Below are 16,282 nucleotides of genomic sequence, written 5' to 3' on the forward strand. Positions count from 1 at the left end.
TCTTTTCAATCCTTAACATTGAATATGAACTGAAAATATAGTCAACAACAGCTTAGAAGTTAGAAGGAAGTAGCTTTTTGTCCCAAAAAAAACAGGGCATCTATTCACATGAAGCAGCCCACCTGTAAAGGACAATAACCCATCCTATCTACTGTAAAGTTCACTAAAACATGGTGCAAAATCTTAAAACAGCTCACTTGTTATTACCATAGACTTTCTAAAAGCTCACTAATGTTTTTTCAGCCAGGCAAAGGGATAAGAAAACTAACGGTAAAGCCAATTTGACGGTATAAAGAGAGTCTTAAATTGGAAAAAGTTCTTCACAACCAAAGTATATCTAAACTCAAGCTCTATCTCGCTCACCCACAAAGAAAATCACAACTATGATATCCAAATAATTCCTTTCTCATTTCATCATGTAAATGGGATACAAAGATGTGAGAATTCAAATTTAGACAATTGATAATTACCCAAAACCACAGCATGTGCACCTCATAACCCACAATTTTTAACCAAACCTAACTGATCCCCAAAATATATTAGTAAATTAATTAACAAAATATATATATAATAGGATTCTTTTTCAATTTCTTAGTAATATTGACTACTTTACGTAAAAGTAGAATGAATAGTGAAAATTATAATTACTAGTAAGGAGTGGTGGGACCAAACTCTGTCCATCTAAATCTCGAGCCTTGCCACTTCAGAATTCTAACAATAAATCAGTTAGCTTTAGGCAATCTAATTGATGAAATGAAAATTAAATACCTGTAAATATAGCAGTGACTTACTAGAGGGAGTGAAGCTTCAATTGACAGTGAAAGCTAAGGTTTCAATTTCGGCAACTGTGATTTTGTTTTTCTTTCATGGCAAGAGATTGGGTTTCTTTCAGCTATCAAAAGTGTCGTGGCTATTATTCTCATTTCGATTTGGGTTTCGTCAAGACTAGTTTCACTGGAGCAAAGAGAGATGATTGAGTGACAATGTCAAATACGTAGGGCATTGAAAATAGCAGCGATAGTGATAGTCATTGAGAATAGCATCGAACTGCGAGTGTTTGGGTGTCATCAGCAAAGAGAGATGACTGAGTGACAATGCCAAATGCATACGGCATTGAAAATAGCAACGATAATGATAATCATTGAGAACAGTGTCGAACTGAGAGTGTTTGCTAGTTGTGTGCTGTATTTTGAGATTTGAGAGTGAAGCTTGAAAATTTTCTTAACACTTAGAAAATATTTTATTTCCCTTCTCACAAAATGTTTCTCTACTTACAAGACGCTGCGTTTTGTTTTTATTACAAATTTTTTTATTATAATTTAAAATTATAAAAGAAACGACAACATTTCACTTATTTTTGGTAATAAAATATGTTTAAAATTAAAGTCAAACCCGCGCAATTAAAGTCAAAGCAAAAAAATCAGTCATGGATTTTTGATAGTCAAATAATCTATCATTATTCTATCATAAGTCCTTGATAGACGATATTTCTATCACAAGTATGTCATAAATGTGTGATAGAAAAAAAAAATCTATAATGCATCTATCTTCGTAGGTCTCCAAACCAAAACATCATGTAGAGGCTTATTATAGTAGGTGCTTTTCCTTATAGTGACTCATAAAAAAAATCATCTAAGACCCCAAATATCCTTGAGCCATCCCCAATTTATATTCACAAAAAGTTATAATTTTGGGCAACTCTTGATGAGAGGGAAAAGAGAGAGAGAGTTCAATGTAAACATCATATAATAATAATAATAATAATAATAATGATAGATTGATTTATATTCATTGTTTTGTATGTAATACAGAATTAAGGTTAAACGCAAGATGAAATAAAGATGGTGTGTTACAAACTATTCTTTAAATTGAATCGTGAGCATCCACTCACTTTATTACTAAGCTTAAGTGTTCGACTCCTCTAATATGTGTTTTGAATATCAAGGGTTTGCATGTTATCGCTTTCAATCATCAGCTTTTAATTGAAAAAATGAGTCCATTATAAGAGACTCAAGTGTTTAGCGAATAGGATTCTAAGAGATGGCGTGTGAAGCTTCAATAGCATTACTCAAATGTGGAGCTGAAAGCAATTTTTCTTCACAACCTTCACTCATCCTTTATACATGTAATATATGTTAATTCCTCAACAAAGCCTTAGTCTTGGACAAAAAAACAAAAAAATAAATCAATGACGAAAGTAACAAGCAGCTCTTTGGAAAAAGACACCAAAATCTTGAACTCTTCCCCATCACACACTTTTCTAGTTCTCGATTTTTTTTTTTGACACAATGGCTGCAAAAGCTAAAGGTAAGGCCATTGGCACAGACGTTGACACTATCAAATATCAAGTTTTGATAAAATATGGCCTTGCATTTCTCACTGAGTTCACCGAATAAATATAATATGTTTTCAACAGATTTTGGGGGAGGAAAAGCCAAACCTATCTAAAACAATGAATTTATATTTTTGGGGGAGATGGGGTAACTCACTGATTTGTTGTGTGCGGTGCGGTGTACCTGAAATTTGGGGGAGGTGAGAAGGGGAGAGGGAGTGATAACAATGGTGAAAGGTCAGAACCAAGAGAGATGTCCTTCAAAATGAGCTTCACGCCTGTAAAATAATGAAATAAAGGTTAGAGGTGAAGCCAGGGTACCCCGGCGTTCACACTCCGACGCTCAAGTTAGCAAACTCAAGCTTTTATGGCAAAAAGAGTTGGCTAGCCCTCTGTAAATTAGGGTTTAAGGTTCAAGGAAACCTATTTTTTGGAGTGTGAGTGTTCATGGTGAGTGAGAGACCTCCCGGAGAATGAAACCTACGCGCATTTATATATGGAGTACCTCAGCTTCCACGTGGCGTACCCTTTTTGGCTAACGTCCTTTTTTCTTTTTATGATTTTTGGGCCGTTATGTGCATGTTCGCGGCGTATCTCATCTTTTGGAAACGTGGCTCGCGCTGGAAAGTGGTCCAGGGTACCTCTGCAGTAGCTGTCGGGTAGGCGGCTGAGGACCACTGTCCTTGGGACAGTGTCCTTCACTTTTAGCAGAGGTAGCAGGCGGCTGTCCCCTCCTTTTAGTACGACGTTCTTGATTCATAATTCTGACAAAATCGAATAATATCTTTTAAGAGGTGGAGACGTTTCTCATGGCGGATATTTTCGAAGGATTCTCTTTCATCTGATCTGTCAGGTACCTCGAGTTACGTGGGGTACCTCAATTTATGTGGGGTACCCCTAATTGTACGAGGTACCTCTGTTTGTGTGGGGTACCTCTATTTGTGTGGGGTACCTCTAATTGTGTGGGGTACCTCAAATCACGCCGGGTACCTCTATTTGTCCGGGGTACCCCAGATGGTGCTGGAGTCATTCCATTTGTCGACACGTGGCGCTTTACTGTCTTTCCTATTTTTCCCTCAAACATAATACAAGAGAAGAAATTGTTCAACTAAATTCCTAGATAAGTGACAACTAATTCCTAGTCAATATTGATAATTGTTCATTTGTTATTTTTCTGTTGTAAATATATTTTGTGTATATTTTGGTTACAGTTGTTCATGATCAACTCACTAATGCTCTCGCAAAGCCACTTCCTCGATCTCTGTTTCTTTTCCTCGAAAATATGATTGGACTCTTCCTTATTGTTTGAAAACTAAAACTTGTAACTGTAAAATGTGTTTGGGAACTAAGAAAATTAAATGATCATTCTGGTATTTTTCTTTTTATTTCAATACTCAATATTAATCCAAAAGCATATCTACATCAGTATTTATACTTAGCTAAAACAAAGAGCAAAACTAATTAAGTGAGCTTAACTACAAAAACAAAATACAAAGTATGCTTAACAAAGTTGCTGAGCTGGCATAGCTTTTTAACAAACTTTGCTGACTTGGCTTTTGTTCACACGTGCTAACTGAGCTGCTCCTTTGACTGCAATGTGAGCTTCCTTAACATCCCCCCCTCAAACTCAAGGGGCATGATTGCACATTGAGTTTGGCTCTAAAATAATTGAAGTGGATAAATGTGAGAGGCTTAGTCAAGATGTCTGCAATCTGCTCTTTCACTGGGAATGTATTTGATTTCTAGCTCTTTAGTTAACACTTTATCTCTAATGAAGTACATGTCTAATTCAATATGCTTTGTTCTTGAATGATAAACAGGGTTCTTAGCTAATTCTATTTCACTGACATTATCACACCATACATTCAATACCGAGTTCATTAAATAATGACTGAATCCATGAGATTTCTGTACTTGCAGATGCAAGGGCTGTATACTCACTTTCGACACTAGACCTGGCAACCACTGATTGTTTCTTTGATGACCATGATATCAAGTTTCTTCCAAAATAAATGCAATAAGCACCTGTTGATTTCCTATTATCAATGTCACATGCCCAATCTGCATTAGTGTAACCTGTGAGCTTCATTTATCCTTCTGATGAGAACTTTAATCCATAATCTTTAGTCTCCTTTAAATACCTAAGAACTCTTTTGCAGGCAATGATATGTTGAAGTGGAGGAGCTGACACATACTGACTTAGCTTGTATACCGCATAGGCTATTTCTGGTCTTATTAGAACTAAGTACTGTAATCCCCCAACTAAGCTTCTGTAACCAGTAGGATCTTCAACATATTGACCCAAATAACCCTTAGCTTTCTTTTGGAGCTTTGATCTTATCACCATTGGAGTGTCACATCCTTTGCATTCTAACAGATCAGCTTTACTCAGCGAATCCCTGATATATTTTCTCTGAGATAGATAAATATCATCTTTAACATATGAAACTTCTATACCAAGAAAGTATGAAAGTTCCCCTAAGTCTTTTAGAGCAAACACCTTGCTAAATTCAGAGATAAATTGTTCCAATTCAGCATTATTAAGACCTGTGATCAATATGTCATCAACATATATCAGAATAAAAATCATTGAACTCTGCTTTCTTTTACAGAACAAAGATGTATCAGCCCTTGAATTTCTCAATCCCCACTTGGTAACCAGACAATCTCTCAACTTATCATACCAAGCTCTTGGAGCTTGTTTTAAGCCATATAAAGCATTCTTTAACTTGCACACATAGCTAGGCTTCTGCAGATCAACAAACCCCTCAGGTTGACACATAAAAACATCTTCAGTCAGCTCTCCATTTAAGAATGCATTATTTACATCCACTTGTCTGATTGTCCATCTATGCATTGTAGCCAAACTCAATACAATTATCACTATAGAAGATTTTACCACAGGGCTGAATGTCTCAAAGTAATCCACACCTTTTGTTTGTTGGAAATCTTTTACAATTAACTGAGCTTTATACTTAGCTATGCTTCCATCATTGTTTTGTTTGACTCTAAACACCCACTTGTTGCCTACAACTTTGTGCTCAGCTGAAGATGGAACTAATGACCAAGTTTTATTCCTAATTAAAGCCTCATATTTATCTCTCATGGCTTGATGCTAGTTCTGATCACTAAGAGCTTCTTGAATTGTATCAGGTTCTTTACTGATTAAAGTTGTTGTATATAATTTTGGTTTGAAGATACCAAATTTTGATATGGTAACCATTTTGTGGGAAGGTTTTTGAATCAGACTTGTGTTTGAGGAATGAGAAATATGTTGAGATGGTGATTGTTGAATGATAATTTGTGGTTCAGATTGTGGCTGAATTGATTCAGGATTTTGAGAAGATATGTGGGGTGATAATGATTCGGTCAAAGAATGATTAGGTAGCTCATGATGTAAAATATCTGTATGTAAAGATGATGAAGATACCTGCTCATTTCTTGCTGAGTCTGCTGAGAAATTTTCTTCAAGACTGCTATCAGGGATAGAAAGTGTTGATAAATGAAAAATTTGTTGTTGAGAAAATGATGATACTGGAATTTCAGATGAAGATATGTTTTCAGAAGAAGAAAATGCATTGTTGGTTGAGTAAGGAAATATGGTTTCATCAAAAATCACATGTCTAAGTATATGAACCTTCCCTGAACTTGTCAAACATTTGTAACATTTATGAGATGGGATTTATCCAATAAAGATGCATTTTCTTATATGAAAATCAAACTTATACTTGTTAAAGTCTCTCAAATATGGATAACAAAGACAACCAAAACATTTTAAGAAGTTGTAGTCTGGTTTGTGTTTGAATAGTTTTTTATAAAGAGACACAAACTTTAGTACAGGGGTAGGCAATCTATTTATGTGATAAACTGCAGTGTGAATGGCATCCCACCAGAATCTGAAGGGCAGATCAGCTTGAGCTGATAATGTCAATCCTAACTCTACAATATGTCTATGCTTCCTCTCAACCAAACCATTATGGTGGTGAGTATATGGATATGAATGTCGAAATTATCCCATTTTGATTCAAGAAATCAGTGAAAACTCTATATTCTCCCCCTCCAGTCAGATTGCAACATCTTGACTTTAGTGCTGAATTGATTTTCTACTTGGAGTTTGAAAAGTTTAAAAACTTCAAAAGCATCTGACTTAAGTTTAAGAGGATAAACCCAAGTATATCTGCTGTAATCATCAACAAAACTGATATAATATTTGTATCCATTCCTAGAGACAGTAGGTGAAGGTCCCCAAATATCAATATATATCAATTCCAGCACTTGTGTACTTTTAGTTTTAGTTGTGGGAAAGTGTTGTTTATGAATCTTTCCTAATTGACAAGCATCACAGATAAAATAAGCAGAAGATGAAAGAGCTTTAGAAGAGACTTTAAGTTTCTCATAGGATTTAAGCAAATGCATCAATAATGTTGAGTTTGGATGACTAAACCTTCTATGCAATAAGGTCATATCATCAGGTTTTTTATTACAATCATTTGAAAATGAGTTATTACAAGTTGTAGTAAAGGCACTACAATTTTGATGAACAGAAGACACACTTGAGACTGACAGCATAGAGACTGGCTTATTTAACTGAGATTGTGATAGATGTGATGCAAGTGATGAAGACAGAGACTTAGGTTTCAATAGCAGCTTGTAGAGACCTTTCTTAGCAAGGCCCTGCAAAAGAACTTGTCCCTTCACGTCCTTTACAAAATAAATATTTCCACAGAATTCAACAGAGAGAGAATTATCAGAGGTGAGTTTAGAAATGCTTAACAAATTCTTAGTGATTGAAGGAACAAACAACATATCTTTAAGTGCTATAACATTATGTGAAGAATGACAGTTTGAAGCTCTAAATGATAGAAAAGCATGTCCAACATGAGAGATAGATAATCCTTTATCATTACCAATGATGAGCTAATCAGTACCTTTATACTCCTCTCTGAGCTGCAGATTCTCCATATTGTTTGTTAAGTGGTGAGTGGCTCCACTATCCAAATACCAACCATCATCAGCAGCTCCTTCAAAATTTGCCATTTATGCAGCTCCAGAATTGTAAGCATCAATACCAGAGTAAAGATGAGCTCTAGAGGTAGGATGAAAATTTGGTGGCATATAGCTATTTAATGGTATATAGTTAAAACAATCATAATCTTAACAACTGGGATCAAAATTAGCAAAGTATGCAGATCTTAGTCCTCTCCCTTTACTAAAATTTCTTGGAGTAGGAGTATAATCTTCTACAAATCTGTGCCAGCAGATGTCAGCTGTATGACCAATTTTGAAACAAATTTGACAAGTGGTTTTTTCTATGTTTCCAGTAGATCCTGGTGGCCCATTCATTCCAGTAAATCCATTTCTAGTGAATGGAGTTAGATTCCTTGGTGATTGTGAATGAAAAGTATGAGCATTATTTTGACCAGGAAATTGTCCTCTGCCATTTCCACTCTTGAAATTACCATTAAACATCCTTTGCAGGCCAAAATTTCCTCTTCCAAATTCATGATTTCTACTACCAACATTACCATAACTACCGCCAATATATCCACCTCTTCTGAAATTACCTTTGGCTTGACCATAGAAAGCCTTAGGATAATATGTATTAGCATAGGCATAGTTTGCATTGAGCATATTTTTATCATCATGTTCTTGTTCCAATCTGGTTTCATATGTTAACAGTAATGTATAAGCATCATCAAATTCCATTTTAGAACCAGTGATGAAAGTTGCTATATCATGATAGCCTGATCCTAGTCCATTTAATATTGTTAACATCATATCTTTTTATGTTATAGGACTACCAGCAATAACAAGTTTATCAGCTATAGATTTCATCTTAATACAATAATATTCAACACTTAATGCTTCTTTCTTTATTGTGTTCAACTCATATCTAAGCTGAAGAACTCTACCCTCGGATTGTACTCCAAACTTCTTCTTTAAGGTTCTCCATACATCAAAATAGCTCTCACAATTAATAACGAGACTAAGAGTACCTTCATTAACTGCTGATAACAGCCATCCAAGTAAGGTTTGATCTTGTGATCTCCAATTTTGATACTCAAGATTATCGATTTCTTGAGTAGATCCATCAGCTCTGGCTAGCAGTAATTTTTCTTCAGGTGCTGATTTGGTTCCATCTATAAAGCCTTCCAATCGATTTCCTCTTATCGATGCTAGAACTTATGATCGCCACAGCAGATAATTGGATCTATCCAACTTGATCGAAGTATTGAATGAGAAATTGATCTGACTTACATTTGTTGTTGTTGTTATATTTTTGGAATTTATTTGTTGATTACTAGAGCTAGCTCTGTTTGGCTCTGATACCATGTTTGAAAACTAAAACTTGTAACTGTAAAATGTGTTTGGGAACTAAGAAAATGAAATGATCATTCTGGTGTTTTTCCTTTTATTTCAATACTCGATATTAAACCAAAAGCAGATCTACATCAGTATTTATACTTAGCTAAAACAAAGAGCAAAACTAATTAAGTAAGCTTAACTACAAAAACAGAATACAAAGTACAATATAACCTCTATAAATTAATACTCAATAAATTAATAAACTCTATAATATAATAATTTTTTGCGGTTCCGACTTGGGCCCTGAATCTAAATTAATAAGATAATAATTTTTCTAAGAACTCTTATAACTATGTGGTCCCATTTATATCATAAATTAATAATTGTAGAAATTACAAATACTGTGAAATTACAAATGTAACTGACTACGTCAATTTATTAAAATATGAGTCTATTGTAACTTGTTTTTTCTTGAAGTTTAAATCTAGTTAAATCTCATCTCTAATTTTTCTTGTTGCATTTAAAAGTTCTGGGGTTGAGTTCTCGTATTGCAATAAAAAATTATGAAGTGTTGTTGATGACTTGAGTGTTTCAATGCGCGAAATAGGCTCTAAAGATACTGTGTCATTCTCAACTTCATCTTCAGCATGATCTTCAGTGATATTAGCAACAATTTCTTCTAAACTTTGGACCTCTGAATTTTCATTATTTTCATTAGGGTAATCTAAGAGGTAATTGACATCCATTCCATTACGGAAACCCAGATTGAAAAGTTAGTTCATTAAATATATTTAGATAAATTTATGTAAATACATGAATTTAGTTAATCAAGTAGATAGGTACATTAGATTAGTTCTAATTCAATTTATACAATTTAATAACTAACATTTAGTTTAGTTCATTGAACACGTTTAGTAAAATTCATGAATTTATTTAATCAAGTATACATTATTTATTTGATGAATTTATTTAAATTCTATTGATTATATTTGTAAAATACAATGAATTTTCAGTCAATTAAATGTTAGTTCTTTGTACTGTGAACACACTCTATAAATTAATAAATTATTAATTTATTGATTAATTAATATCTCTCTAAATTAATAAATCTCTATGGTTCCGACATTATTAATTTATAGAGGTTATACTGTATGCTTAACAAACTTGCTGAGCTGGCATAACTTCTTAACAAACTTTGCTGACTTGTCTTTTGTTCACACGTGCTAACTGAGCTGCTCCTTTGACTGCAACGTGAGCTTCCTTAACACTTATTCCGTCTCGGTGGAGGATCAGGCCACAACGCGTTCCTTCTTGGAGCTCCAAGAGATAGTAAAAATGAAAACACTAGTAGAGGTAAAATCATCCTTGTTGCCAGCCCGACCAGTATAAAAAAAAGCATGTAATAACAGCGGAGAATCCCGATAGAGAAGAATGCCATCATCTAACGTACCACCGCGATAGATAACGCATAAGACGATTTGGAAAGAGCCCAATGATCAAGGGTTAGCCGATGCATAATTTATGAAAGCTTGTTTATGATGTCCAGAGTCGCGTATGTAAGAGATAGTGCCAACTTCCAATTACAACCCTTTACTCTGTAGGATCAGAAAGAGCAGGACTGGAATGCAAAGTAAGAGAATGATCAGCAGGAAATACATGGGTTACATTATTTCAAAGTAATATATACGGCGACTAAAAAGTCTAAATTACCCGTGAGAATTTTTATTTGGACAATTTTGACACTGAAAAGTACCTTTTTGCCTCCAAAAAGTAAACAAAAGTGGTGTAACGACTAATTTGACCATCGCATATTTTGAAAATTCTCATGGCAGAATTTGTAAAATTAGGAGTAAACGAGTGTTTGGCGCGTTCAAATTTGCAATCTAACTAAATTTTTTCAGCAACATCAAAGTCAGCCAAATTTGAAAATTGGAAAATTAACTTGCGGATATATATCTGCTATGCACTATAAACACTTGTTGGAAATATTTTTTTCCCATTAAAAATATTTCTGTAAAAGAAGTAAAAAATAAAAAGATCAATATTGGACATTTCAATATTTAAATCTTAATTTTAGTAGAAGAAACTCGACTGAATATGAAAATGACTAAAGTGTCATGTGCTAGCATGTGCTGGGCCACAAATAATGTAGGATAGTTTAGTAAATTCCCACATACCTTTTCCCAAGCAGTAATAAAAAATTAAAGATACCCACACAATTAAATGAACTACTATTAAGAAGTTAATAGTTTCTTGATTCGTTTAGTTGGTATATCCTCCCCTTAACTCTAAGGTAAGGTAGAGGGTTTTGAATCTCCCCAGTAATTGTGGAAATATATTATTATGTTGGACTTGAACAGTATAGGACTTTGATACATTAGGTGATTGTATATTTAAGTGGACTTTAATTGTATTAGACTTTGATTGAATTATATATAATACTTACAAAAACAAAAAAACTGATGCTGATAAAACACAAGATATTTTTAGTCAAGCTCTCCTTCAGTCTATAAATATCACTAGTCATCTAATTGTCCTCATTTCCTTTTTAGGTATTGCAAAAAAAATATAAATTGCTTTTGTCTATTTGAAGGAGAAGACAACAAAAATTATAAAAGATCAAATTTGGTGAGTTTAGTGGGAAGTTAGGTGAAAAAAATATATAAATAAAATAGAATTTTAACCATGCAATTTTATTAGCTTAAAAAACAAGAAAAGATAAGGAGATAAAAATTGCTGATGGCACTAAATAGACAACTCAATATTGATCACATATTTTTTAATAGGTCACATGTCACTAGATTGTAAATTCAAGGAAAGGTTGGAACAGAAAAGAGAAAAAAAAATGAGGATGCTAAATTCTAATCCACCTAAAATAAATAAAAACTTTAAAATCATTCAACAGCCTTTTAGTTTGTTTGATCTTACATTCTATTTTAATTTTAAAGTGGAGGGTTGAAGCCTCTATCATAGTTGTAGGAGTTTATCTTCTTTAATTTTCTCTATCGGACTTCTTCGTCTATTCTACAGTTGATTTAATCGATTATTTTCTATGGATTTCTCTATTGGGTTTATTGAACCTATCTATGCTATGGTGGGTTTTAATTAAGTATTTTCTATTATTTACTCCATTCGGCTTCTCTAGCTTTTTAGTTTTTATTGGACTTCATTTTATTTTTTTTTGGGGCTTATATGTCAATTAGTTATACCATTAGTTTTGAACTCAAAACATCTTATTATTATCATTATATTTTTTAAATAATCTAATTATTTAATAGTTAACATAAATTTAAATTTCTCCTGTAGAATTTAAATCCTAAACCTCTTATTTTCATTTAAGAGATTTAACTAAGGGAGTTAGCTATCAGCCACTTCCCAACAGGCAACCTTTACATACACACGTGCCAATTTCATGTCCCCACCATTTATAGTTATCAGCCCACTTGTGTATGTATTAGCCTCTAGTTGTTCACCCAATATGACCCCTAACTTGTTCTCTTACTGGAGACGATTCTTTTTTGTATTTACTTGACCAGCCAACTACGGGACGAACAGGAAACTATAATCTTTTGTGTGGGCGCCTCTCCTTCATGGGTTCTACCTCAATACAATCAAACAGTATTTTTGGCAACTCGAAACTGTTCGGCTTTAAATCATATATGCATGAGTTCGATAAGTTTTCAAATAACTTTATTTAATTGGCTGCCGAATTCGAATCCTAGCAAAAAAATCCTTAAAAAGTACATTTGAGTTTTACTTATTCTCTACTTAAAAAAAAATCATATATTCATACATCAGTTTATTATAAATTTTAGAAACAACAATAAACTGAGTAATGATAGTATCTGAATAATTAAATCTCACTTGAGTCCAAATTGGTGTGGCATTACTCTGTTAGATGGTGCAAAGTTAATTTTATCAGTTATAAAATTCATGAATAACACCAAAAAGTTAGAACTCAACTCTTGAAATCCCGAACATAATTGTAATAATTATGAAAAACTTTTTTATTTTTATTTTAAAGGAGTTTTGAAGAGATTTGAGTTTTCAAAACTGTGAATAAATTTGGAGCGATATAAGCGAGAGTGATTAACTAACGGTGGCTAACTTAAAAATCACTCGTTCAACTCCTACGGTTATCCTACTTGAGTAAATATGAAGTGAAAAAGTTGACGAGAGAGGTTTATTCAATTTATAAAAAAAAATGGATTAGTTGCCAAAAACGGAAATCAATTTAAATCAACTATTGGTCAACAAATTGGATTAGCCAATCGGAGAAGGGAGGTCGACAAATTGGATTAGTCAAACGGATGAGGACGGCTTTAGCAGTATATATATGGAATACTGGAGGACTAAGTGCAATACAAGCAAAATGGCTATTGAGCTTATCCTCATCCTCTTATCTCTCCCAATCTCGCTCCTGTTTCTTCTCCGAAAACACAAAAAGACCTTCCCACCAGGCCCTCCAGGTCTCCCTATAATCGGCAACATACACCAATACGATACCTTGAACCCTCCACGTTATTTGTGGGAACTGTCGAAAAAATATGGCCCCCTCATGTGTCTTCGTTTTGGTTCTTTACCAACACTAATCATTTCATCAGCCAAAATGGCTAAAGAGGTCATGAGAACCAATGATCTGCAATTCTCTGGCAGGCCAAATCTGACAGGTCAGAAAGCGTTTTCGTACAAACACATAGATGTGGCTTTTACGCCATATGGCAATTACTGGAGAGAGATGAGGAAAATATGTGTCATCCATTTGTTTAACGCTAATCGGTTGCACCAGTTTCGTCCTGTTAGAGAAAATGAGGTTTCCCGTATGATTGAAAAAATATCCAAATCGGCAAGTGCTTCCGAACCGGCGAACTTAAGTGAAATAATAATGTCTCTTTTATGTAACCTTATTTGCAGAATTGCCTTTAGCAAGAGGTGCGAAGACGATGACGGCCAAGCTGAAAGGGTTGGAAACAAAACCAGATTCCATCATATTCTGGCTGAAACTCAGGCCATGGCAGGGAGCTTCTTCTTTTCAGATTTTTTTCCTTTCATGGGTTGGGTCGATACACTCACAGGAAAAAATCGTCGCCTTAAAAAGGCTTTTGAAGATTCTGATAAATTCTATCAAGAGCTTGTTGACGAGCATTTAGACCCAAACCGGCCAAAAGTTGATCAGCAGCAAGAGGATATAATTGATGTTTTACTTCGAATTCGAAAAAACTCTGAGACTAAAATTGATCTGACGTGGAAACATATCAAAGCAGTGCTTATGGTAATTAATCTAATTTTTTCATTCAGCTTAGTTATTAAAGTTTGTGGTTGTTTCTATCAGCATTCTGTCAAATTTATTCTGTCTGAAAATCATTACTCATATAATTTTATCCTCGTACACCTCCCAGGACGTATTTGTTGCTGGCACGGACACGAGCGTAGCCACTCTTGTTTGGTCCATGACCAACCTAATGAGGAATCCCGCAACGATGAAGAAGGCTCAAGAAGAAGTTAGAAGTGTGGCAAAAAACAAAGGGTTTGTAGATGAAGACGACCTTGAGACATTACAGTATCTTAAGGCTGTTTTGAAAGAGACATTCAGGTTGCAACCGCCGGTTCCGTTGATCCCAAGATCAACAACAGAAGAGTGCGTTGTTGATGGGCATAAAATAGAAGCGAAGACACTCGCTTACGTGAATACATTGGCAATAGGAAGGGACAGTGAAGTATGGGATAAACCGGACGAATTCATTCCTGAGAGATTTATTGGAACAGATTGTGTTGATTTTCAAGGACAACACTTTCAGCTGCTGCCATTTGGTAGCGGCAGAAGAATTTGTCCAGGAATATCAATGGCAATGCGCACATTGGAGCTTGCACTTGCCAATCTTCTTTACAAATTTGATTGGAAAATGCCAGAAGGGATGAAGAATGAAGATTTGGATTATGATATTCTACCAGGTGTAGCCATGCACAAGAAGATTCCACTCAAGCTTATGGCAACCAAATTTATATGATACTCGTGATCTGGAAGGTTTAATTTGTAAAGCTTTCGTATGCATGCATGCACGCTTTTCCTTTAGTGAGTCCGAATAATGGATATGGTAACCTCATTTAGGGAAAAATGGGGGAAAAAAATTCTTTGAAAACGAAGTGCCAAATGGAGTTCAATGTCTTATGTAGAAATTGTTTTTAGTTAGTCAATATCTTTTCATCTTTTGTAATCCAATTCTTTTTACAGCAAGTTTAGTCCAGGTCAAATATTATTTGTTGAGCGTGATTTGAAGTCTATAATTTATTGTATTTGATTCTTTCCTATCTTAATGAAATGGAGTGCCATTGATTGTTTAGTGCTTGAGACTCCTTACTGGCTTATTAGAATTTTTTTTTTTTTTTGCAAAAATTAGTATATTTGACATTTATTCAATTAACAAATATATTTATCACTTTATTAAATATTAGGCATCCCTTAAATATAAATTACCTAAGGCCTAAGCACTAACCATAAAGCGTTATGTATTTAAAAAAAAAAAAAAAAAAAGCCCTGTTTTGATTATTAAGTGACATTCCACTGGAAACAGCAAAAAGCAAACTCTTCTTCACAGAACGGCGATTTCAATAAGCTTGCTGCCGCCATGTCTCATCTCCGATCAAAGCTTCTCCACATCCAAAATCATAACTCCACACCCCTATCTTCTGAATTAAACGCTCTCAAATAGAATTAGGACTGGTACCCATTGTTCATTCTAACTTCTCGATTGTGTGAAGAACTAAGGTAATTATTTCACTCTTAGTCTCTTTCACGCGATTTCTCGCTATTCAATGCCCTAAGTTTGATTCCGTCACTCGTAATGCCTTTAATTGATGAGCTTTTTGTTTATTGAGACTGTAAATTCACTCTAGGGTTTCAATTTCAGACAGCAATAGCATGGTAGCCTGGGTGATTTCACTGTTTAGTCAAATTGATAATTTTTTTTTTACTTCTCTTTTCATTTTTGTTTATGATGAAGAGTTTCAACGTTCTTCATCTTCATTTGCTTCTCAAATGTCAGGTGTTTTTTTTTTTTTAACTATGATTTTGATTATTTTTTTTCACTTCTCTCGTTCTAGTTGAGATAATTTTATTGTTATGCTTGAATAAATTGTTCTTTTAATCAATTTAGGGTTTGATTTAATTGATTCTAAGTCTCATCTTGGTTCCCATTCAAAAAACAAAGAACGCACAAATAATTTTCATTTTATTCTCAATTGTGGGCGTGTGATAATTTTGTCTCTTTGAATTAATTTATTTTATCTCGATTAGTACACTTCCTCATCGATTTTGATTGATTATTGTTTAATTAACCTAAGATATTATTTTCTTTCTTCTCTTCAAGCAGATTATTGCCTTGCTCCTCTCATTGATTCCAGTGAGAACGACACTTCCCCATTGATTCCACCAAGAACGATGTTGATTTCAGGTAATAATTGAATATGTACTATTTTCAGCTTGAATTTACTTGAGTCCCCTAATAGTAATAGGGATTTGAGATTTATTCCTTGTTGAAATTATTTTAGATTCTAGACTTGTTCTGCTATGGACATTACTTGAGATGCTTATGCTCACAAATTATAATCTCGTTGAAATTAGTTGAGATGTTTATGCCACTAATG

General features: G+C 34.1%; 1 protein-coding gene across 1 annotated transcript; it reads left to right on the forward strand.

Annotated features, from left to right (window-relative positions):
* The first annotated feature begins 13,010 nt into the window (after positions 1 to 13,010).
* On the forward strand, positions 13,011 to 14,879 carry LOC18037858 (cytochrome P450 83B1). The gene is made up of 2 exons (XM_006427602.2): positions 13,011 to 13,910; positions 14,038 to 14,879. The coding sequence occupies exons 1-2, from the start codon at positions 13,011 to 13,013 to the stop codon at positions 14,644 to 14,646; spliced, it is 1,509 nt and encodes a 502-aa protein (XP_006427665.1). The 3' UTR covers positions 14,647 to 14,879.
* The last annotated feature ends 1,403 nt before the right edge of the window (positions 14,880 to 16,282 follow it).

This window comes from Citrus clementina, unplaced genomic scaffold, assembly GCF_000493195.1.
Source record: "Citrus clementina cultivar Clemenules unplaced genomic scaffold, Citrus_clementina_v1.0 scaffold_7, whole genome shotgun sequence".
Classification (NCBI taxonomy): Eukaryota; Viridiplantae; Streptophyta; class Magnoliopsida; order Sapindales; family Rutaceae; genus Citrus; species Citrus x clementina.